Source organism: Scyliorhinus canicula, chromosome 12 (assembly GCF_902713615.1).
Source record: "Scyliorhinus canicula chromosome 12, sScyCan1.1, whole genome shotgun sequence".
Classification (NCBI taxonomy): domain Eukaryota; kingdom Metazoa; phylum Chordata; class Chondrichthyes; order Carcharhiniformes; family Scyliorhinidae; genus Scyliorhinus; species Scyliorhinus canicula.
This window is the reverse complement of record NC_052157.1, coordinates 98,786,792-98,810,757: the sequence shown is the minus strand read 5'-3', so window position 1 is coordinate 98,810,757 and position 23,966 is coordinate 98,786,792. Positions and strand designations below refer to the sequence as shown.

The 23,966-nt window shown below is 48.4% G+C and overlaps 2 protein-coding genes across 2 annotated transcripts in view; both read right to left on the bottom strand.

Moving 5' to 3' along the window:
- Positions 1 to 23,017, bottom strand: part of LOC119975203 (collagen alpha-1(XXVI) chain-like) — a 195,986-nt gene extending 172,969 nt beyond the window's left edge. The window contains exon 1 of the mRNA XM_038814815.1: positions 22,911 to 23,017. Within this exon, the coding sequence (XP_038670743.1) occupies positions 22,911 to 22,932 (22 nt within the window). The 5' untranslated portion in view covers positions 22,933 to 23,017. The remainder of the gene's footprint in view (positions 1 to 22,910) is intronic.
- Positions 20,471 to 21,677, bottom strand: LOC119975202 (lysosomal amino acid transporter 1 homolog). Its single transcript, XM_038814814.1, has one exon. It carries the CDS (start codon positions 21,532 to 21,534, stop codon positions 20,647 to 20,649), a length of 888 nt encoding a protein of 295 aa, XP_038670742.1. The 5' UTR covers positions 21,535 to 21,677; the 3' UTR covers positions 20,471 to 20,646.
- Positions 23,018 to 23,966: the final 949 nt, after the last annotated feature.

Sequence of the window (23,966 nt, the reverse complement as noted above, 5' to 3'; positions counted from 1 at the left end):
CACAAATTTACCCTGTCCTGTTCTGTGATAATCATACTACCATACCCTGCCTCTGTAATAACCATAACAATACCCTAACCTGACCGTAGAATTATCACAATACTACCCTTTCCTGCTCCTGTAATAACCACCTCATTATCCTACCCTGCTCCTGTAATAACTGCAACATGACTCTACCATGCCCCTGTAACCACAACACTACCCTGTCCTGCCTCGGCAATAACCACAATACTACCCAGCCCTTACCCTGTAACCACAACACTACCCTTCCCTGCCCCTGTAACCACAGAATCCTACCCTGCCCCTGTAACCACAACACTAGCCAATCTGCCTCTGTAATCACCAGAACACTTCTCTAATGATAACAATACTACCCTACCCTGCCTCTGTAATAACCACAACACTACCCTACCCGTATAATAACCACATTACCCTACCCTGCCCCTGCAATAACCACAACACTAGTCTGCCCATATAATAATCACTACACTCTCCTGCCCTGCCTTTATAAAGCCACAACATTACGATGCCCTGCCTCCCTAATAACCACAAGGCTACCCTGCATCTATAATAACCACAACACTTGGGGGATACAGAGCCTGCCAGTGTAGAAGGTTTTAGGTTAGACAGGCAGAATGGTAAAGACAGAGTTGGAGGGGTGAGGTTCCTGTGCTATTCTTTTCTGTGTTCTTTTTTCTTTGTACGGCCATACTTTTTACACACTCTTCAATTCACATAAATTAGAACGGAAATTCCGGAATTTCTGTATCTAGACATTGAAATAAGTTTCTATATTGAATGTACTGCAAGGATGGTGCCATATCAGAAGGAACAGACACGAGGGAAAGAAAGTCTGTAATGGCGATGATTATTTACATTTAGTGAGCCTTAGGTGTGAGCCTTGATTTTGCAGTACTGATTCAGTATTTGAAATCAAAATAATTCTACACTGAAACATTTGCAGTTATTTAAAATATGCAATGGATTTTCTTGTTTTGTATTTTGTATGGTATGCCTCTCCACACCTTTCGCTGCCTCCCCCCCCCTCCCCCACCACCACTCCCCCACCCACCCCAAGTTCCAGCCAAATCTCCCATCAGTTCTGTAATGTTTCCTATCTCAAAACTCCTGCTTTCTGATAAATATAAATTGCAAGTTAAGTTTTAACTTAAAATCCTCTTTGATCCTTCAGCCTTGTTATCACATGAATTATTTCTAAACTGGACATCAGCAATTATTTCCTCACCATTTCCTCCATTCTAATTGGAGGAAATGATTTGCTATTCTTTTGGCCATCTGATCTGATAAGGGAAATTACTTCCCGTTACCCCTGCAATGCTCCCACCATCTATTCTAATTCACTGCCTGTGATTTTGTCCAATCTGCAATGAAAGCCGACAATTCCCACACCATAAGAGATTCACTAGGTTAATCCCAGAGCTGAAGGGGCTGGATTATGAGGAGAGGTTGAGTAGACTGGGACTGTACTCGTTGGAATTTAGAAGGATGAGGGGGGATCTTATAGAAACATTTAAAATTATGAAGGGAATAGATAGGATAGATGCGGGCAGGTTGTTTCCACTGGCGGGTGACAGCAGAACTAGGGGACATAGCCTCAAAATAAGGGGAAGTAGATTTAGGACTGAGTTTAGGAGGAACTTCTTCACCCAAAGGGTTGTGAATCTATGGAATTCCTTGCCCAGTGAAGCAGTTGAGGCTCCTTCATTACATGTTTTTAAGGTAAAGATAGATAGTTTTTTGAAGAATAAAGGGATTAAGGGTTATGGTGTTCGGGCCGGAAAGTGGAGCTGAGTCCACAAAAGATCAGCCATGATCTAATTGAATGGCGGAGCAGGCTCGAGGGGCCAGATGGCCTACTCCTGCTCCTAGTTCTTATGTTCTTATGTTCTTATAATCTTGGAGTGAAAAGCCAACCCCAAGGTGAAAATAGAGGGGATTGCCCACAGCATGGGGCAGAATGAGCCCAAAGTGGTGTGCTGCCTCCCAGAATGTGTAAAACCGAGCACTTTCTGGATTTCACGCTATACTCTCTTACTTCATGTAACCTTCGGGAAGATAGACACAGAACCCATTTCTGATCAGAGCTCAGACTTGTTCATTGGTAAATAAAAAATCCTGGGCGGGGTTCTCTGCTCCTGAGGCTAAGCGTTTTACGACGGCGTCAACAGCCCCCAGGATCAGCGATCCTGCGCCTCACAGGGGGGACCAGCACAGCACCGGAGTGGCTCACACAGCTGCAGCTGCCAATACCGGCGTCAAAAGGGCGCCGTGGGTCCATGCATGAGCGCTGCGGCCAGCACGAACTCGCGCATGCGCGTTACGATTGGCGCGAACTCGTGCATGCGCGCTACTTGCCTTCTCCATGCCGGCCCCAACGCAACACGCAGAGAGCTACAGTGGCCCAGCGCGGAGTAAAATAGGCCCCCACCAGGAGACGCTGGCCCCCGGATCGGTAGGCCCCGATCACGGGCCAGGCCACGGTGGAGGCCCCGCCCCCAGGGTCAAATCCCCCCCCCCCCACCAGTGTCAGATCTCTCCCCTCCCCCCCCCACCAGGCCACCCCCTGCAGGATGAACAGCGAGGTCCCGACGGGTAGGACCACACGTGGACGGCGCCGGCAGCCACACGGCCCAACGCGTGCGGAGAATCGCCGGGGTGGGCCGTGTCGAGCGGCCCCCAACCGGCGCCGTGCCGGCGTCAATTCTCCAGTGCCCCCCCCACACACACAGCTATTCTCCGACCCCTGTTTTCCAATTGGACTGAGATGGACTCTCTGTCAATAAGCTTTCTTCTCTGTAACTTGTGATTCAAATACATCTGAACGTTACATCAAGAGAGCAGATTGTCATCAAAACATAATGTGTGACATAGGCACTTCAACCCTCAACATTCTGATTTAAAGGTGAGTGTGCCAGACACTTAGAAACCCATCCATAGCCCCCACCCCATCCCGTTTCACTGTAACACAGTGACAGGTTGTTTCTTAGCTCACAGAAAGTGCCATGAGCAACATAATGGCCCATTCTGCTCTATTTCTTTAATTAACAATACATTCAACAATTCGTCATCCACATCCCTGGTTTCTTTCTTTATTTTATTTTATATATTTATTTGAAACTTTACAGGTGAGAGCATTACGCTTTACATCAATCCTACACACGTACACACATACATTCTCCGATTTGCTTTTCCCTTTCACCAATTCCTATCATCCCTGAGCTAAGTCTCTCCAAATTCCCTTCTGATTTTGCACTTTCAGACTGTTTTTATTCATTAGAGCCATTGAATACAGCCCAATGCTGACACAGGGAGCAGAAAACGTGGTGGGCAGTGTCAGTTAATTGTGCAGTAGTCAACATTTTGAAGTTCAAGACTGAAGGGTTCCTGGGAGATGGAATATGTGTACATCATGAATACTCATTTATCTTAAACCTCTCTAAAATTACGTCTGAAGTCATAGAATTTTCATAGAAGTTACAGTGCAGAAGGAGGCCATTCGGCCCATCGAGTCTGCACGGCTCTTGGAAAGAGCACCCTACCCGGGGCAACACCTCCACCCTATCCCCATAACCCAGTAACCCCACCCAACACTAAGGGCAATTTTGGACACTAAGGGCAATTTATCATGGCCAAATCACCTAACCTGCACATCTTTGGACTGTAGGAGGAAAATGGAGCACCCGGAGGAAACCCACGCATACACGGGGAGGATGCGCAGACTCCGCACAGACAGTGACCCAAGCCGGAATCGAACCTGGGACCCTGGAGCTGTGAAGCAATTGTGCTATTCACAATGCTACCGTGCTGCCCCTGTCGAAGATGAAGTCAGAGGCACACGGGAACCTCCTGGCACACAGTTCCTGTTTGTTTGAAGGTGACATGCAGGCAGCTCTTAATTTTGTGCAGTTTGCCTGAGGTTAGCAGTTGGCATTGTTTAATGCTGTGGCACAAGGAGATGAGCAGAAGAATGGCGAATTGTATAGAGGCTGGACAATGGCAAGAGTGAGTAAGGGGACTTCCGGTGGTGGCCATGAGTTCAGCAGTCGTACAAGAACAGCTTTGTACCCCCAACAATTAGGCACCAAAAGTATCTATAATACCCCAGTTTAACCCCCCATCGACCGCACTTGCCAAGCTGGATGGGAAAGAACTAACTGCCCAGCCAAAAAGCCAGTAGAGTCGACGGGAGGGAAACTTTAGGTTTGGAGCAGGAAACCGCACGTGGAGGCACAGCACCAGCGAGGGACAAACCCGCTGGGCTTCCACTGCAGACCCAGGCACTGATGGACAAATTATCAAGCTTCATCACCTCTTGAGCTCCAGAGAGATAGCAAGGAGATGAGGAAAGACCTCTTGGTAGCCGTTGAGCAGTGGAAACTGCGATGGACCCTATAAAAGGAGGCAATGGACGATATGGGGCGGAGGCTATAGGCCCAGGAGACGAGAACCAGGGTCGTCGAAAATTCCGCTACGGACCAAGGGGGCAGGATTGTGACACTCGGGGCCAAGGTAGCAAATTTGGTCAGAACCCAGAGGGGCTGAAGGACAAAATAGATGACCAAGAGAACCGATCACGTCGGCAGAAACTGAGAATCGTGGGGCTGCCTGAGGGAACGGAGGGGAGAAACCCCACAGAATACATTGCAGAGATACTCAGGAAGCTGGTCGGTGAGGAGGGTTTCGCCAATCCTCTGGTGACTTCCACAGAGACCCAAAGCTGGGGAGCCACAGCGGGCGATAACTGAACAAGTACCAGGACAAAGAGCTGATTCTGAGGTGGGCAAAGAGCGCGAGAGAGTGCTAGTGGTAAGGACCTTCCATCCGCTTGTTATTTATGCGGACCTGGCCAAGCACCAGACAGAATTCAACAGTGCCAAATCCATGCTCTATAAAAGTGGGATGCGGTTATATATCAGGGTAAAGAACATTTCTTTAACACCCCTGAGGATGTCAACACATTTGTCCAGAAAAATGGGTTCGGCAAACACGTAGGGAGCAGAGGCCAGAATGCGGGCTACAAGAGCTCAAGGTAGTAGGAAAAATCACAAACAGAGGCACAGAGAGAGCAGGGGGGTTGGGGGGGAGGGAGGAGATGGGTAATCTGGGGTTAAATAGGAGGAGGGAGCCACCACACCAGTGAGCAGGCTGGTGTGTGGGAGTACAGAGAAGGGCGAGGCTGCGGAGTGCCTCCCGGGAGGGAGGCTACGCCTGGCAGAGGGGGAAGAGGAAAACAGATCTTCAGTGGAAACAAAGAGCAAAGAGGGGTGGGGGCAGGGGAGGCGGAGAAAGGAGCCAAGGGGGGAGGGGAGGACTAGGTTCTAGGACTAGGAGCACAAGGGTAGGAGGATACAGGGGAAGAACAAGGAGTGGCGGGGAGGGTAGAGCACTGGTTGCAACAGGTCGCACGTGGTGATGGCGAAAATGTAGGCGGCCATCTGAAATGGCCCCTGAACCAGGGCAGGCCCGAACGAATGGGCCAGGCCCACAGGGTGAGTATGGTTGACCCCACAGGAGGGAGGCAGCGGTGGGGCAGCCTCTTCATTATCCGGATAGTAACATGGAATATAAGGGTCCTCAGCGGACCATGAAGAGACCCAGAATTCTCGCCCACCTCAAGAGTCTGTGGGTGGACATAGCCTTCCTACAGGAGATGCACTTGAGGGCGGCCGACAGCGACTATGGAAGGGCTGGGTGGGACAAATGTTTGATTCATGGTTTGAAACCAGGAGGGGGGTGGTGGTTATACTAATTAACCAGGGAAGGGGCTCCAGTAGTCTTGGTAAATATATATTCACAGTAAATTCATTGAAGTTTTGATGTAAGCCTACTTGTGACACTAATAAAGATTATTATTATATGGAATGATGCAGAATCTGTCAGGATGGCCAAAATCCCTGACCTAGACACCCACGGACTTAGAATGGGCAGGGGCACTTTAACTGTGTACTGGACTCGACAATGGACAGTTCTAACCTCAGGACAGGAATGGCACGAAAATTGAACACCTTTATGGAGCAAATGGGGGGGGGGGGTGGTGGTGGTAGACCCATGGAGATTCAACCACCCAAGAGAGAAGGAGTTCTCCTTTTTCTCCCAAGTGCACAAGGCCTACATGCACATAAGAGTTATTTGTCGTAGGGAAAAGGGTGCTTCCAGGATAATAAAGGAGGAATTCTCCACAATTGTAATCTCCGACCACACACATTACATGGACGTGAGGTTGGAGTGGGGCCAGGCCCAATGCACCCCCATGGAGGTTGGATACACCTCTCCTCACCAATAAGGAACTCTGCACAAAGATATACCAAGCCATTGACAGTCATTCAGATTTGTAGGACATTGGAACCGGTTCTGGGGGCGGTGGGACCATTACAAACCGGATGGTCTACACCTGGGCAGGACTGGAACCAATGTCCTAGGGGGTGCTTTTGCTAACACTGTTGGGGAGGTTTTAAACTAATGTGGCAGGGGGATGGGAACCAGATTAGGAAGTTAGAGGTCAGTAAAGAAGCAGCAACTAAAGCCAGTAAGGTACGAGACAATAAACTCAATGTGACTAAGGGGAAGAGTAGACAGGGAAGAGATGATGAACGCAAAGGTGGTCTGAGGTGCATTTGTTTTAATGCGAGAAGTGTAGCAGGTAAGGCAGATGAACTTAGGGCTTGGGAATATGATGCTATTGGTATTACGAGACTTGGTTGAGGGAAGAGCAGGACTGGCAACTGAATATCCCAGGGTATAGATGCTTCAGGAGGGATAGAGAAGGAGGTAGAAGGGGTGGAGGAGTTGCATTACTCGTCAGAGATGATATCACAGCTGTGATTAAGGAGGGCACGATGGAGGATTCGAGCACTGAGGCAATATGGGTGGAGCTGAGAAATAGGAAGGGTGCAGTAACATTGTTGGGACTTTACTACAGGCCTCCCAAAAGCGAGCATGAAGTAGAGGTACAAATATGCAGACAGATTATAGAAAAATGTAGGAGCAATAGGGTGGTTGTGATGGGAGATTTTAACTTCTCCAACATTGAATGGGATTTGTGTAGTGTTGGAGGAGTAGATGGAGCAGAGTTTGTAAGGAGCATCCAGGAGAGTTTTTTTAGAGCAGTATGTAAATAGTCCAACTCGGGAAGGGGCCATACTGGACTTGGTATTGGGGAATGATCCCGGCCAGGTGGTTGATGTTTCAGTCGGTGATTACTTCGGGAATAGTGATCACAATTCCGTAAGTTTTAGAATACTCATGGACAAGGACAAGAGGGGTCCGAAAGAAAGAGTACTAAATTGGGGAAAGGCAGAGTATCACAACATTCGGCAGGAGCTAGGGAATGTGGATTGGGAGCAGCTGTTTAAGGGTAAATCCACATTTGAAATGTGGAAGTCTTTTAAGGAAAGGTTGATTAGAGTGCAGGACAGACATGTTCCTGTGAAAATGAAAGATAGAAATGGAAAGATTGGGGAACCATGGATGACAGGTGAAATTGTGAGACTAGCTAAGATGAAAAAGGAAGCATACATAGGATCGAGGCAACTCAAAACTGATGAAGCTTTGGAGGAATATCGGGAAAGTAGGACGAATCTCAAACACGCAATAAAGAGGGCTAAAAGGGGTCATGAAATATCTTTGGCTAACAGGGTTAAGGAAAATCCCAAAGCATTTTATTCGTATGCAAGGAGCAAGAGGGTAACGAGAGAAAGGATTGGCCCACTTAAAGACAAAAGAGGGAATTTATGCGTGGACTCAGAGGAAATGGGTGAGATTCTTAATGAGTACTTTGCATCGGTATTCACAAAGGAGAGGGACAAGACGGATGTTGAGGCTAGGGTTGGATGTTTAAATACTCTCGGTCAAGTTGTCATACGGAAGGGGGAAGTTTTGGGTATTCTAAAAGACATTAAGGTGGACAAGTCCCCAGGAGCGGATGGGATCTATCCCAGGTTACTGAGGGAAGCTAATGTTGTCCCTTTGTTTAAGAAGGGTAGCAGGGATAATCCAGGGGATTATAGACCTGTGATCTTGATGTCAGTGGTAGGCAAACTGTTGGAGAAGATACTGAGGGACAGGATCTATTCACATCTGGAAGAAAATAGACTTATCAGTGATAGGCAGCATGGTTTTGTGCAGGGAAGGTCATGTCTTACAAACCTAATAGAATTCTTTGAGGAAGTGACAAAGTTAATTGATGAGGGAAGGGCTGTAGATGTCGTATACATGGACTTTAGTAAGGCGTTTGATAAGGTTTCCCATGGCAGGTTGATGGAAAAAGTGAAGTCGTATGGGGTTCAGGGTGCACTAGCTACATGGATAAAGAACTGGCTGGGCAACAGGATACAGAGAGTAGTGGTGGAAGGGAGTGTCTCAAAATGGAGAAGGGTGACTAGTGGTGTTCCACAGGGATCCGTGCTCGGACCACTGTTGTTTGTAATCTACATAAATGACCTGGAAGAAGGTATAGGTGGTCTGATTAGCAAGTTTGCAGATGATACTAAGATTGGTGGAGTTGCAGATAGCGAGGAGGACTGTCAGAGAATACAACAAAATATAGATAGATTGGAGAGTTGGGCAGAGAAATGGCAGATGGAGTTCAATCCAGGCAAATGCGAGGTGATGCATTTTGGAAGATCAAATTCAAGAGCGGACGATATGGTCAATGGAAGGGTCTTGGGGAAAATTGATGTGCAGAGAGATCTGGGAGTTCAGGTCCATTGTTCCCTGAAGGTGGCAACGCAGGTTGATAGAGTGGTCAAGAAGGCATACAGCATGCTTGCCTTCATCGGACGGGGTATTGAGTACAAGAGTTGGCAGGTCATGTTACAGTTGTATAGGACTTTGGTTCGGCCACATTTGGAATACTGTGTGCAGTTCTGGTCGCCACATTACCAGAAGGATGTGGATGCTTTGGAGAGGGTGCAGAGGAGGTTCACCAGGATGTTGCCTGGTATGGAGGGTGCTAGCTATGAAGAAAGGTTGAGTAGATTAGGATTGTTTTCGTTGGAAAGACGGAGGTTGAGGGGGGACCTGATTGAGGTCTACAAAATTATGAGAGGTATGGACAGGGTGGATAGCAACAAGCTTTTCCCAAGAGTGCGGATGTCAGTTACAAGGGGTCACGATTTCAAGGTGAGAGGGGGAAAGTGGTGGGTGCCTGGAATGCTTTACCAGCGGAGGTGGTAGAGGCGGGCACGATAGCATCATTTAAGACGCATCTAGACAGGTATATGAATGGGCAGGAACAGAGGGAAGTAGACCTTGGAAAATAGGAGACAGGTTTAGATAAAGGATCTGGATCGGCGCAGGCTGGGAGGGCCGAAGGGCCTGTTCCTGTGCTGCAATTTTCTTTGTTCTTTGTTCTGTTATCTGCAACCAGAATGGGGATGTCTTACCCTCCACGTTCTGGGGGATACTGAAGGTGGTGATTGGAGGCAAAACCATAGCTGTTAAGGCCCTTAGGGACTGGAATGGAAGGGCAGTCAAGCAGCGGCTGATCCAACTCCATACAAAAGTGGACCGGGCGTCTTCCATGGCCCAACCATGGCAAAGAGGAAAAGCTGCAGATGCAATTTGATCTGCTCTGCACGTGGAGGGCCTCCTGTACGAGGACCCCTCTCCGAGTGCTGGCCCCTGCACCACTCCCGCCCCCCCTCCCCCCCACACACTCCAGGAGCCCGGTGGTAGTGGCCACACTAAGGACATGGAGCCAGCCAAGCGCCATTTCAAACTTGGTGAGATATCCACAGAGGCCCCTGTAGCGATCTTCACATGGGTAAGTATATAAGGGGTTAGAACATAAGAACATAAGAACTAGGAGCAGGAGTAGGCCATCTGGCCCCTCGAGCCTGCTCCGCCATTCAATTAGATCATGGCTGATCTTTTGTGGACTCAGCTCCACTTTCCGGCCCGAACACCATAACCCTTAATCCCTTTATTCTTCAAAAAACTATCTATCTTTACCTTAAAAACATGTAATGAAGGAGCCTCAACTGCTTCACTGGGCAAGGAATTCCATAGATTCACAACCCTTTGGGTGAAGAAGTTCCTCCTAAACTCAGTCCTAAATCTACTTCCCCTTATTTTGAGGCTATGCCCCCTAGTTCTGCTGTCACCCGCCAGTGGAAACAACCTGCCCGCATCTATCCTATCTATTCTCTTCATAATTTTAAATGTTTCTATAAGATCCCCCTTCATCCTTCTAAATTCCAACGAGTACAGTCCCAGTCTACTGAACCTCTCCTCATAATCCAACCCCTTCAGCTCTGGGATTAACCTAGTGAATCTCCTCTGCACACCCTCCAGCGCCAGTACGTCCTTTCTCAAGTAAGGAGACCAAAACTGAACACAATACTCCAGGTGTGGCCGCACTAACACCTTATACAATTGCAACATAACCTCCCTAGTCTTAAACTCCATCCCTCTAGCAATGAAGGACAAAATTCCATTTGCCTTCTTAATCACCTGTTGCACTTGTAAACCAACCTTCTGTGACTCATGCACTAGCACACCCAAGTCTCTCTGAACAGCGGCATGCTTTAATATTTTATCGTTTAAATAATAATCCCGTTTGCTGTTATTCCTACCAAAATGGATAACCTCACATTTGTAAATGTGATTGCGCATGTGCTATTGTTTATTTAAAGCCAGGTTAATGGGAAATTGAAAGATCACAAGGGGGCAGCACTGACGCGTATAAAAGCCAGACGCAAGCGGCTCTCTGCCTCTCTTGGTGATTAGACTGTGACGAGAGCAGGAGCATAGATCCAGCTCAGGGCTACTAGTGTGGTCAGACATAGCCACTGTACATAAACATTGTAACCTTTCTACTGGTATTGATCTTGAAGTAAGAACTCACACAGTTGTTAAATTCTGTTACTCAATAAACCTTTCAATACCTCTGGACGACTTCGAGCCTTCTTCATCAAGCTGCAGAAAGCCTGTCGCAACTGGATTGAGTAATGCATGTTACATACAGTAGGACTACCAAACATTTAAGGTAACAAAAGATGGTGCCAGGCTGGCTTTAAATAAACAATAGCACATGCGCAATCGCTTCCTACGCATGACATCATGAACGTCATGACGTGCTACCACTGTCCTTCATAAGGGAAAAGAGCTCCAAACTGAATCATTTCGCCTCCCAGTGTAAGTCAACAGCAAAATATCACTCTCCAACACACAAACATGCAAACTTCAAGGTTCGCACAGTGGATACAATGGAAAACCAAACATCCAAAGAAAATCTTTCTGACCATAAGATTTCCACTCCTGGGAGAACACATACTTTGTCGGAATAATAGATTTGGCAGAGGAACTTCAAGCGGCAACCACGAATCCTCAATACGTTAATGCCATTGACTCCAAAAGTGAATGAAACGCCACGGTGCAAGTTAACAACTTCCCAATTATGTTCAACCTTGACACGGGAGCGTCCGCAAACTTGCTGACAAGCAAAGATCTTGCGTCCATCCCAGGGACACACGAGATGATACCTGCTGCATGCAAGTTGAAAGACGACAATGGCAACGAGATCACCTCAAGAAGATCATGTCACCTACGAGTAGTCAATAAGAGGGTCAAGAAAGGACTATGCTTCGAGATTGTGGACGACTAAAAGACATCGCTGTTAGATGCTCAAGCCTGCAAGGACTTGCGGCTGGTCCACAGAATATTTATGCACACGAATGATTCATCGCGACTAGATGATGACATGCAGCTGCTGCTCAGCGAATATGCTGATGTCTTTTGTGGCATGGGTACGTTACCTTACAAATACAAAATCCTGCTCAAGGAAGATGCAAAACCTGTCACTCATCCATCTAGGAGGGTACCAACTCCCTTGTGGGACAGGCTAAAATCAGAGCTCCTTCGCCTACAATCTCAAGGCATAATATCGAAGGTCACACAGCCAACTGACTGGGTCAGCTCGCTGGTGTGTGTTAAGAAGCCATCAGGTGACCTCAGAATCTGTTTAGATCCCAAAGATCTGAACAAAAACATTCACAGGGAACACTACCCCATCCCCAAGTGAGAGGAGGTAACATGTGAAATGGCAAACGCTTGCATCTTCACCAAACATGATGCTTCCCAAGGCTTCTGGCAGATGCAGCTCGATGATTCCAGCAGACTGTTGTGTATGTGCAACACGCTGTTTGGACGATACTGCGATAATCGCATGCCTTTCGGGATGATCTCCACATCCAAAATCTTTCACAGAGTCATGGAGCAGATGACGGAGGGCACTGAAGGTGTCAGAGTATTTGGGGCAGCAGGGTAGCATGGTGGTTAGCATAAATGCTTCACAGCTCCAGGGTCCCAGGTTCGATTCCCGGCTGGGTCACTGTCTGTGTCGAGTCTGCACGTCCTCCCCCTGTGTGCGTGGGTTTCCTCCGGATGCTCCGGTTTCCTCCCACAGTCCAAAGATGTGCGGGTTAGGCGGATTGGCCATGATAAATTGCCCGTAGTGTACTAATAAATGTAAGGTTAATGGGGGGGGGTTGTTGGGTTACGGGTATAGGGTGGATATGTGGGTTTGAGTAGGGTGATCATGGCTCGGCACAACATTGAGGGCCGAAGGGCCTGTTCTGTGCTGTACTGTTCTATGTTCTATGTTCTATGTCGATGACATCACCATATGGTCAACGACAGAAGAAGACCACATTGCTCGATTAAGACAAGTCTTCAAAATAATTCACCAATTTGGGTTGAAACTCAACCAATCTAAGTGCACCTTTGCACACTCATCTCTGACCTTCCTGGGTGACACTTTCTCAGGGCAAGGGTCGAGGCCGGATAATGAAAAGATCGCGGCAATCCAGAACATTCAGCAGCCAGGAGACATGAAAGCTGTGCTCAGGTTTCTTGGATTCATCAACTTCCCAGGCAAATTTATACTGAATTTAACAACAAGGACGTCAGCATTATGAAAAGGGATAAGGACACAGAATTTGACTGGGCTCCATGCCACCAAGACGAGTGAGTGGATCTAAAGCACTAATTGATAGCAGCTCCAACTCTGACATTCTTCGACCCAACAAAACCCACAAAGATCTCCACCAATGCCAGTCAACATGGAATTGGTGCGGTACTCCCCCAACAGGATGACCAATCGGTCTGGATCCCAATTGCATACGCGTCTAGAGCGATGACCGCCACAGAGTGCAGGCATAGGAGAACAGATAGAGAAGGAGTGCCTGGGGTTGATCACAGGTATAACAAAATTTCACCACTATGTGTACGGCCTTCCCACGTTCCGAGCTGATACTGATCATAGACCGCTGGTCAACATAACTGAAATAAGTGATATGACGCCACGCCTACAACGCATGATGATGAAGTTGAGGAGGTATGACTTCACACTGGTCTGCACTCCTGGGAAGGACCTCATCATAGCCGACACATTGTCCCAGGCCATTGACAGCTCACCTCCTACGTCCATGGACGGTGTAGAAGCTCAAGCACAGTTGTGCAGAGAGACTCTCCCGGCATCTGACGAGAAGCTGCAGCAAATTCTGGCGACAGGAGAAGATGCATCCTTGCTCCAGGTCATGCACAACCTTCAGCATGGCTGGCCAAAAGGACGGTGCCCGCAGTTCCAAAACATCAAAACTGAACTGTCAGTAGTGGACGGATTAATGTTGAGAAATGACAGAATCGTCATTCCACTGACGCTCAGGTCAGACATACTCCGCAGGATTCACAAGGGACATCTCAGAATCAAAAAATGTAAAAGAAGAGCAAGGCAATCCGTGTACTGGCCTGGGATGAATGAGGACATTACAAACATGATACTCACATGTGACACGTGTCAAAAACATCAACCGGCACTGTCATAATATACACACAGGTATATGATGGTGCACAGACAGGCAGTGATTGACACACAGGATGACCAGTGAACACACAGAACACAGCAGCCAATCACCAGACAGGACACGACCACTATAAAGCCAGAGGGCACTAGTTTTCCCGCTCTCTTGGGATCCAGCCTCTGAGACAGTCAGAGCCCGTGAGCAACAACTAGAACATACACCATGTGGTAGTGAGACAGTCTGGTCAGGTTAGCCTCAGGTCTCCAGTCAAGTCAGCATAGTGTCAACCCACAGTTAAAGTATGTATGATAGTTAAGAGTTCAATAAAATCGAGTTGCATTTCTTCAAGTGTTGGAAGCATGTCTCTCTCACTGCTGCAGTAAACGCAGGCCTCGTGGAGCCAGCTTACTCAACACATCAGGCACAATGCAAGGAGCCACTCCAGCAGCAGGAGATGGTTATGTCACCGTGGAACAAAGTTGGCATAGATTTGTTTCACTCCATGGGTCGAAACTATGTTCTTATCATTGATTCCAATTTTCTGGAAGTAATGAAACTCCCAGATCTCACGTCCACATCACTGGGGGTGATTTTACTAACGCTGTTTGGTAGGGTTTAAACTAATGTGGCAGGGGGATGGGAACCAAATGAGGAGGTTAGTGGACAGTAAGGAGGTAGTAACTAACGCCTGTAAGGAACTAGATCATGAAGTCAGCGTGACTAAGGGGAAGAGTAGGCAGGGAGCAGATGATGAACACAAAGGGACTGGTGGTCTGAGATGCATTTGTTTTAATGCAAGAAGTGTAGTAGGTAAGGCAGATGAACTTTGGGCTTGGAGTAGTAACTGGGAGTATGATGTTATTGCTATTACTGAGACTTGGTTGAGGGAAGGGCATGATTGGCAAATAAATATCCCAGGATATCGTTGCTTCAGGCGGGATAGACAGGGAGGTAAAAGGGGTGGATGAGTTGCATTACTGGTCAGAGAGGATACACAGTTGTGCTGAAAGAGAGCACTATGGAGGACTCGAGCAGTGAGGCGATATGGGCAGAGCTCAGAAATAGGATGGGCGCGGTAACAATGTTGGGGCTGTACTACAGACCTCCCAACAGCGAGCGTGAGATAGAGGTACAAATATGTAAACAGATTATGGAAATATGTAGGAGCAACAGGGTGGTGGTGATAGGAGATTTTAATTTTCCTAACATTGACTGGGATACACTTAGTGTCAGAGGTCTAGATGGAGCAGAATTTGTAAAGAGCATCCAGGAGGGTTTTCTAGAGTAAATAATCCAACTCAGGAAGGGGCCATACTGGACCTGGTGTTGGGGAATGAGCCCGGCCAGGTGGTTGAAGTTTCAGTCGGGGATTACTTTGGGAATAGTGGTCACAATTCCATAAGTTTTAGAATACTCATGGACAAAGCCGAGAATGGTCCTAAAGGAAGAGTGCTAAATTGGGGGAAGGCCAACTATACCAAAATTCGGCAGGAGCTGGGGAATGTGGATTGGGAACAGCTGTTTGAAGGTAAATCCACATTTGATATGTGGGAGGCTTTTAAAGAGAGGTTGATTAGAGTGCAGGACAGACATGTCCCTGTGAAAATGAGAGATAGAAATGGCAAGATTAGGGATCCATGGATGACAGGTGACATTGTGACACTAGCTAATAGGTCTAGGTGACTGAAGACAGACGAAGTTTTGGAATAATATCGGGAATGTAGGACCAACTGAAACGAGGAATCAAGAGGTCTAAAAGGGGTCATGAAATATCTTTAGCAAACAGGGTTAAGGAAAATACCAAAGCCTTTTATTCATATAAAAGGAGCAAGAGGGTAACTAGAGAAAGGGTTGGCCCACTCAAGGACAAAGGAGGAAAGTTATGCATGGAGTCAGAGAAAATGGGTGAGATTCTTAATGAGTACTTTGCATTGGTTTTCACCGAGGAGAGGGACATGACGGATGTTGAGTTTAGGGATAGATGTTTGATTACTCTAGGTGAAGTCGGCATAAGGTGGGAGAATGTGTTGGGTATTCTAAAAGGCATTAAGGTGGACAAATCCCCAGGACCGGATGGGATCTATCCCAGGTTACTGAGGGAAGTGAGAGAGGAAATAGCTGGGGCCTCAACAGATATCTTTGCAGCATCCTTGAACACAGGTGAGGTCCCGGAGGACTGGAGAATTGCTAATGTTGTCCCCTTGTTTAAGAAGAGTAACAGGGAAAATCCAGGGAATTATAGACCGGTGAGCCTGATGTCAGTGGTAGGGAAGCTGCTGGAGAAGATACTGAGGGATAGGATCTATTCCCATTTGGAAGAAAATGGGCTTATCAGCGATAGGCAAGATGGTTTTGTGCAGGGAAGGTCATATCTTACCAACTTAATAGAATTCTTTGAGGAAGTGACAAAGTTGATTGATGAGGGAAGGGCTATAGATGTCATATACATGGACTTCAGTAAGGCATTTGATTAGGTTCGCCATGGTAGGCTGATGGAGAAAATGAAGTCTCGTGGGGTCCAGGGTGGACAAACTAGATGGATAAAGAACTGGCTGGGCAACAGGAGATAGAGAGTAGTAGTGGAAGGGAGTTTCTCAAAATGGAGAACTGTGACCAGTGGTGTTCCACAGGGATCTGTGCTGGGACCACTGTTGTTTGTGATATACATAAATGACCTGGAGGAAGGTATAAGTGGTCTGATGAGCAAGTTTGCAGATGATGCTAAGATTGGGTGGAGTTCCAGATAGCGAAGGGGACTGTCAGATAATACAGCAGAATATAGACAGATTGGAGAGTTGGGTGGAGAAATGGCAGATGGAGTTCAATCCAGGCAAATGCATGGTGATGCATTTTGGAAAATCCAATTCAAGAGAGAACTATACGGTAAATGAAAAAGCCCTGGGGAAAATTGATGTACAGAGAGATCTGGGAGTTCAGGTCCATTGTACCCTGAAGGTGGCTGCGCAGGTCGATAGAGTGGTCAAGAAGGCATCGGACGGGGTATTGAGTACAAGTGTTGGCAGGTCATGTTACAGTTGTATAAGACTTTGGGTCGGCCACATTTGGAATACTGCGTACAGTTCTGGTCACCACATTACCTGAAGGATGTGGATGCTTTGGAGAAGATGCAGAGGAGGTTCATCAGGATGTTGCCTGGTAAGAAGGACGCTAGCTATGAAGAGAGGTTGAGTAGATTAGGATTATTTTCATTAGAAAGACGGAGGTTGAGGGGGGACCTGATTGAGGTCTACAAAATCATGAGAGGTATAGACAGGGTGGATAGCAAGAAACTTTTTCCCCCCCAGAGTGGGGGACTCAATTACTCGGGGTCACAAGTTCAATGTGAGAGGGGAAAAGTTTCAGGGAGATATGCGGGGAAAGTTCTTTACGCAGAGGGTGGTGGGTGCCTGGAACGCATTGCCGGCGGAGGTGGTAGAGGCGGGCACGATAGCGGCATTTACGATGTATCTAGACAGATACATGAATAGGCAGGGAATGGGGGGGATACAGATGCTTAGAAAATAGGCAACAGTTTTAGAAAGAGGATCTGGATCGGCGCAGGATTGGGAGGGCCGAAGGGCCTGTTCCAGTGCTGTAATTTTTCTTAGTTCTTTCTTTCTTTGTTCTTTGACTCACCCTGACAGACCTGAAGAGGCTGTGCAGACTCTCCCGGCACTCTATGCTAGTCCAGGCGACGTTGCGCACGTCACTCACCGCCTCTGACATCAGGCATGGCGAATGGTGGCGCCTGGTGGCCTTCCTGGTGGTCTGGAGCATAGGGTCATTCTTCTCTCCTCCATGGTGTCCAGGAGGGTCTCCAACCCAGTGTCCATGAACCGTGGCGTTCCTCTCCTTGCAGCCATCTTGTTGGCTGGAATGGTGTGTTGTGGAGGATGGAATGTTTAAGTGCGGCTGCGACGTGTGGGCCTCACGTGCACCAATCATGGACCCGGCGAATCCGGCACCGAGTCGCTTGGAACCGGCTGCTTTCCACGTGGTGATGGTTCTAGCCCATTTAGAGTTGTTGAATCGGTGCATCTTTTGCTGTCGTAAAACACCACTGTTCCCACGCTGGCGTCAGCACCTAGTCTGAAAATCAGAAAATCCAGCCCAAAGTGGTGATGCCGTGGCAGGGTTAGTGGACTTTTACAACAGCAAAACTGGTGCCGCACCTGGACCAATTCACAGACCGTTGATTCCAATGAGAAACACTGCCGGCATTCACCGGATTCAGGATAAGGACTCAGGAGGCAATCGAGCTGCAGCCGCATATATACACACACCATCCCAGCCAAGATAGCAGCAAGACAAGCAGCACCAAGGCTTACCAATGTGGAACTGGAGGCCCTGTTGGATGCCATGGAGGGGATGCAGGCATTTCTCTACCCCACGTCGGAAGGAGGCTGCCAGCCGCCGCCGCCATTCAGCGGGCCTGGACGAAAGTGACAGAGATCATCAGCGCCGTGTGCAACACCGCGAGGACCAGCCAGCAGTGCCAAAATAAACTGCACAACCACCTCAGGGTGGCCAGAATGAATAGGCAGCATTGTGCCCCGAGCATCAACCCCCGACCCACACCCTTAACTTCACACACCCCCCCCCCCCCCCTCGCCACCCTCCCCTACCCGGAGGGTGGCCGAACACTCACCCTGCACCACATGCTGGCACCCATAATGCCCACCTTGGCCAGGTGCCCTAGCCACTGAAGCCACCAGCTACCCACCCCCGGGACTGCATGAGTCGGACTGTCGAACACAATGCGTTTTCTGTTACCACCCCGCCTTGCCTCAGGAGAAGGCCACACACAACCACTGAGATAGGAAGAAGACTGGAGAAGGACTGTCGGACCTGTGGCCCCTTTCCGCAGCAGAACAGAGGGTACCGGATTTGGCCAGCGGGCCCAAAGAAAGGGCAGTCGCCGAGGAAGAGGTCGACATTGGACGAGGAAGTGGGACCGCGCTGAGCTGCATTTTCCCATGGCACATGTGTCACCCCCTCACCACCATCCCACCCCTGCTACCAGACCCAGAGCCCTCTCCACCACCCCCATCACCCCTGTCCATACACCCCCTCCCCCCACATACCCCCACCCTCCCTCAGGTCGCGATACAAACATGCATCTTGTCTTGTGTCTTACAGGAGCTGCTGGTGATTAGGTTGGCCCTTCTGATGTCCCCTCACCGACCCGACCACAACCCCACCACGGCACCGACACGGACAGAAGCCATCGACTCATATCCCGTAATACCCCAGAGCTCGAGTCCGATGAAGACACCGACTTTCCATCGCAGCTATCTCCAACACCCTTCACCTTCCCAGAGACACCCAGCTTGGTTGGACACTTTAGTGAAGAGGCTCCTGCACCACAAACAAGCTCCGGTATATCAGATGGTGGTAGGAACCTCCGAGGGGGCGGATGGTCAGAGGGCAGGCCGCCCCAAGGGACTAGCTGCTAGCCAGGCGGGTTTTGGGCTTCTGGAACGGACGGTCACATTGATAGTAGAGATGCAGGCTCAGAGTCAGGGACTACATGAGGGGTTGTCGGCAACCATCCAGCACTTGTAGGTGCAGTGGGAGAAGTCCAATCATGTGCAGGAGGTGGTTCTGACCACGTGTGCCACCCATGTGTGCCAAAACTGCACGGATGGCGTCGGCGGTGGAGACCTTGGCAGAAAAGATTTTGGCCATGAATCAGGATGTTAAAGGCTTGAGGTATTCTGTGCAGGCGGTGGCTGAGGCCCAGGACAGGGCTGCCCTCTCACAGGCAGTCATTTTAATAGCATCCCGAAAGTGCAGGAGGAGACCATTCGGCCCATTAAGTCTGCACCGATCCACTCCGCCCTATACCCGTAATCCCATAACCTAATCTGGATATCCCATAACACCAAGGGGCAATTTATCATGGCCAATCCACCTAACCGTTCTTCCTATACTGAATGATTCAGGAGCATAGCGGACAATACAATTATCAGGGAGCTCTACCCTTCCAGGATTAAACCGTTTCCTGTACGTAGTGGCCTTTTATATTCAGCGTTCTGAATCCAATAACTGTCTAAACGTAAAGTAACAAAAATATTGCAGTATAGTTAACAACAATCCTGTCTAGGCAGTTCTATTGGTCATCCTGAGCAGTTGTGGTTTTGCAGTTGTAACAGGTATTGATAGTTGGCCATATCAGAATGTCAAAGCCTATCGACCGTGACTTTCAAAGTGGGATTTGATTTTGCCGATTCAGTTCCTCCAAAGCACTACTGATCCAGACTGACTGCTGTTGACATGAAAACGGCCTGGTATCGGTCTCCAATTTTTCAATAACGGTGCTCCGTGGACAGAAGTGACAAATCGCCCCAGGGCAGCCGAGTGGACAAGCCAATTTGAAAGCGCCAGTCCCGAATGAAGAACTGAAGAGGCACAATGAGAGGCGCTTTACACCCACTCAATCCAGATATTCCTGTCAGTGGCTTCAAAGGCTGATGAGTTTGCAGGAGTAGCTGTATGTCAATGTCAGCTGGGTTACGGGTATAGGGTGGATACGTGGGTTTGAGTAGGGTGATCATGGCTAGGCACAACATTGAGGGCCGAAGGGCCTGTTCTGTGCTGTACTGTTCTATGTTCTATGTTCTATGATGTTTGCCGTTTCTCTCTTGATGATTCGAAATCAGATTACTTGCCAAAATATTTTCTTTTTTAAAAAAAACAATTAAACGTGTTGAAATTCAATAAAAGCCTGGATAGGTCTTGTGTTCTAAAAGAAATCAGGTTTTCCTACGAGACTGGTTTCATTTACCGTGCCGTTCATATTGTCCTCTCATCCTGCCCAAGTTCAGTGCCCGCCTGCGAAAATCAGCGGCGTTCTTTCTTCGGGGTTCTGATCTCGATATATAAAAAATTGACACAAAATAGAAAGGTCAAGTCCCATGGTTCCCAGACTGCCGATCAACCAGGGTAAATGATGCACCATGTAGTTAACCTCACTTTGCCCTTTTCTCGGGACTTTCAGGATCACACTCAGGCCGTATGCAAGATTCCCTATAACCATCAGGACAAAGAGGATGGGGGAGATGCCTTCCGTCGACTTCCTTTGCACGTTTCTGATCAGCTGAGGCAACCTTGATGCCAGGTAAAACACAGACGACAAGGTGCCAATCGTAAAACCAATGATTTCTTTCGTAGTAAATTCCTGGTTAGCGGATAAATCAGAAACAGTCAGTAGAGAACGGCTAGTGACCTTCTGCATCCCTTGAATCGGAGACCCAATGCCTTCCTCTGGTAGCAAGGAGACAGTTGCTCCGAGTATCATAAATACAGCAATGGCGTTGATTGCAGTCCCATATTGTCTGGACCTATTCTTCAATTTGTAATAACAATACATTGTTACCATCACCAGATCCACTATAACATAATACACAGTGGTGTACGTCTGCATTGGCAACTGCTGAGCTATGAAAGCACCTACAAAATTGCACGTGTCACCCGCCAGCCATCCCATCAAGAACCAGAGTGACACTGCCTGGGCCATGTTTCCGTCCCGAATAGAATTGATACACTGCGGGAAAGCAGACACCATGAAGCACAAGACGGAAAACAACCCCAGGGCAACACTGGCCACGTCCCTGCCGTATTCGGTGCACTCTTCCAAAACATTCCAAACGAACAGGGATCCGTTCGGACATTCGGAAGTAAAATTCCCCGTGGAGGCGCCAGCCATCATTTCCCGCCGTGTTGTCTGGAGGACTTTTGTGTTTAGAAGTCAGCCTCGGGGCAGCAAGGATGAGTGAACACTTCTAAAATGTCGGTGCGCCGGCTCCTGGCCCGCGGCTTCGAGCTGGGCCGCTCGGTCCTGCGCCTCGCCGCCCCCGCTTGGGGCGGCCCGGGGCCCAGCAGCCGCCGCCGTTCCGGGCCGGCCCGCTCACTCGCTACCACTATTTCCGCCTGTCTGTGGGCGGCCTGGCCGCTCAGCTCCAGCGCCGGGGCTGCCGGCCGCTCCACGGGTCCGGCGGCCCGTGTACCAGAGTCACCTGGATATTGCAACTGCGCTCCAAAGCGTGGCTGAGAACATCGGAGGCATTGCCCAGGTGCTGGGCCAACGTGGCACAGATACAGAGGGAGATGGCGCAGTCACTGGCTGATGTCGCACAGACCCCGAAGATGGTGACACAGTCACAGCATGATGTGGTCCACTCCCTGTGCTCCATCACCGCGAGCATGCAGACCCTGGTCGAGACTGCAGCGGGCCAGGACTGGCAGCGCCAGGTGGTGGGGGAGCCTCAGAGGTTAGCTCCGCTTGCACCTCCATCCCATGGAGTAGCCCAAGAGCCACGGTGATGGGGCTCGTGCCGGTGACACCCAAAGGGAAGGTGCCGAAACTCTGCAGCACCTCAAACTCCCCACCTCTTGACCCTGCCACATCACATGGAAGGTCTAAAACAGGTGGGAAATATATAGTGAATGGCAGTACCCTCAAGAGTACTGACAGGAAGTGGGATCTGGGTGTTCAGGTTCATAGGTCACCGAACTTGGCAGCGAATATAGTCAAGAAGGCATACGGCATGCTTGCCTTCATTGGCCGGGGCATTAAGTATAAAAATTATCAAGTCATACTTCAGTTTTATAGTACCTTAGTTAGGCCACACTTGGAATATAGTGTTCAATTTTGGTCGCTACACTACCAGAAGGACGTGGAGGTTTTGGAAAGGGTACAGAAGAGGTTTACCAGGATGTTGCCTGATATGGAGGGCATTAGCTAGAAGAAGAGGTTGGAGAATGTCTTGGCGAATACATGAATATGATGGGAATAGAGAGTTATGGAAGCATGGAAGGTTTTAGGTTAGACGGGCAGCATGGTCGGCGCAGGCTTGGGGAGCCAAAGGGTCTGTCCTGTGCTGTGCTCCCAATGCAGACATTGTCGATCTGGTTCTTTGCCCCATGTTCCTGTTGAGCAAAGCATTACGCTCACCACGAGGCTGGAAGAATCGCCTGCCGTTAAATACACCCTGTTTGTGATGTCAGTATCTCGACAGTCCCACCTGGTAAGGGATAATGTTCTGAATTCACGAGTTTCCATAACTCAGCTTCTTACTGACTTACCATCCTCACAGCTGATACCCATCAACCCAGGACAGCACCTCCATTCCAAAGCAGTCACATTCTTGTAGGTTAGCTTGTAGGTGGGTCTGAGGATTGTCCTGTAACTAGCACAAGAAACTAATCAAGGACATTTTATCAATCATCCATTATTCAAATTCTGCAGAACCTCCCCACAGAAAGTCATCAATGCATATCATAAAGATGCCTGCTACTTTGTCCTTGTGATTCAAATAGAACATTGCTGGGCCTGCTCTGAACTGAATATAAAGCAGGTCAGACATAACTGAGAAAAGCCATACCCTTGACACATCATTGAACCCATACAAATATTTGTTTATTTTCCACATCCATCACCAGCTTCCTTTGGTGGTTTCAAAAACATTTCCCTTTGAAGTTACTCACCATTCAAAAATGCAGCTTTTCATAAGAATCATAGAATCCCAACAGTGCAGAAGGAGGTAATTCAGCCTGCACTAACCCTCTGAAAGAGCACCCTATCCAGGCCCACTTCCCTACAACCCCACTTCAGCTTTGGCACTAAAGGAAAATGTAGCATGGTCAATCCACCTAACCTGCACATCTTTGGGCTGTGGGAGGAAACCGCAGCACCCGGAGGATGCCCATACAAATGCAGAGATGTGATGATGGGTAGACTATTATCAGTATATAATATCAGTAGATCATCATCATCATCTGTATGTGCATTATAAGTTATATGTTTTACTGCTGTAGTTCCAGCATCCGACCACCAGGTGGTGTAAGTATGCATGTACATGACCCGGACACACCATGTGTTCGACAGAAGGTGTTAGTGAGGAGTTCATAGCAGTCGCATATTAGAGTAGCTCTGTAGTATCTCCGTGTAAGTTAGTGTTAGACCATTATTTCAAATCATATTAATCTTAGACATTATATGTTTGTCATTATGTTTGTCATTTTTATAAATGACCTGGAAGAGGGTGTAGAAGGATGGGTTAGTAAATTTGCAGATGACACGAAGGTCGGTGGAGTTGTGGATAGTGCTGAAGGATGTTATAGGATACAGAGGGACATAGA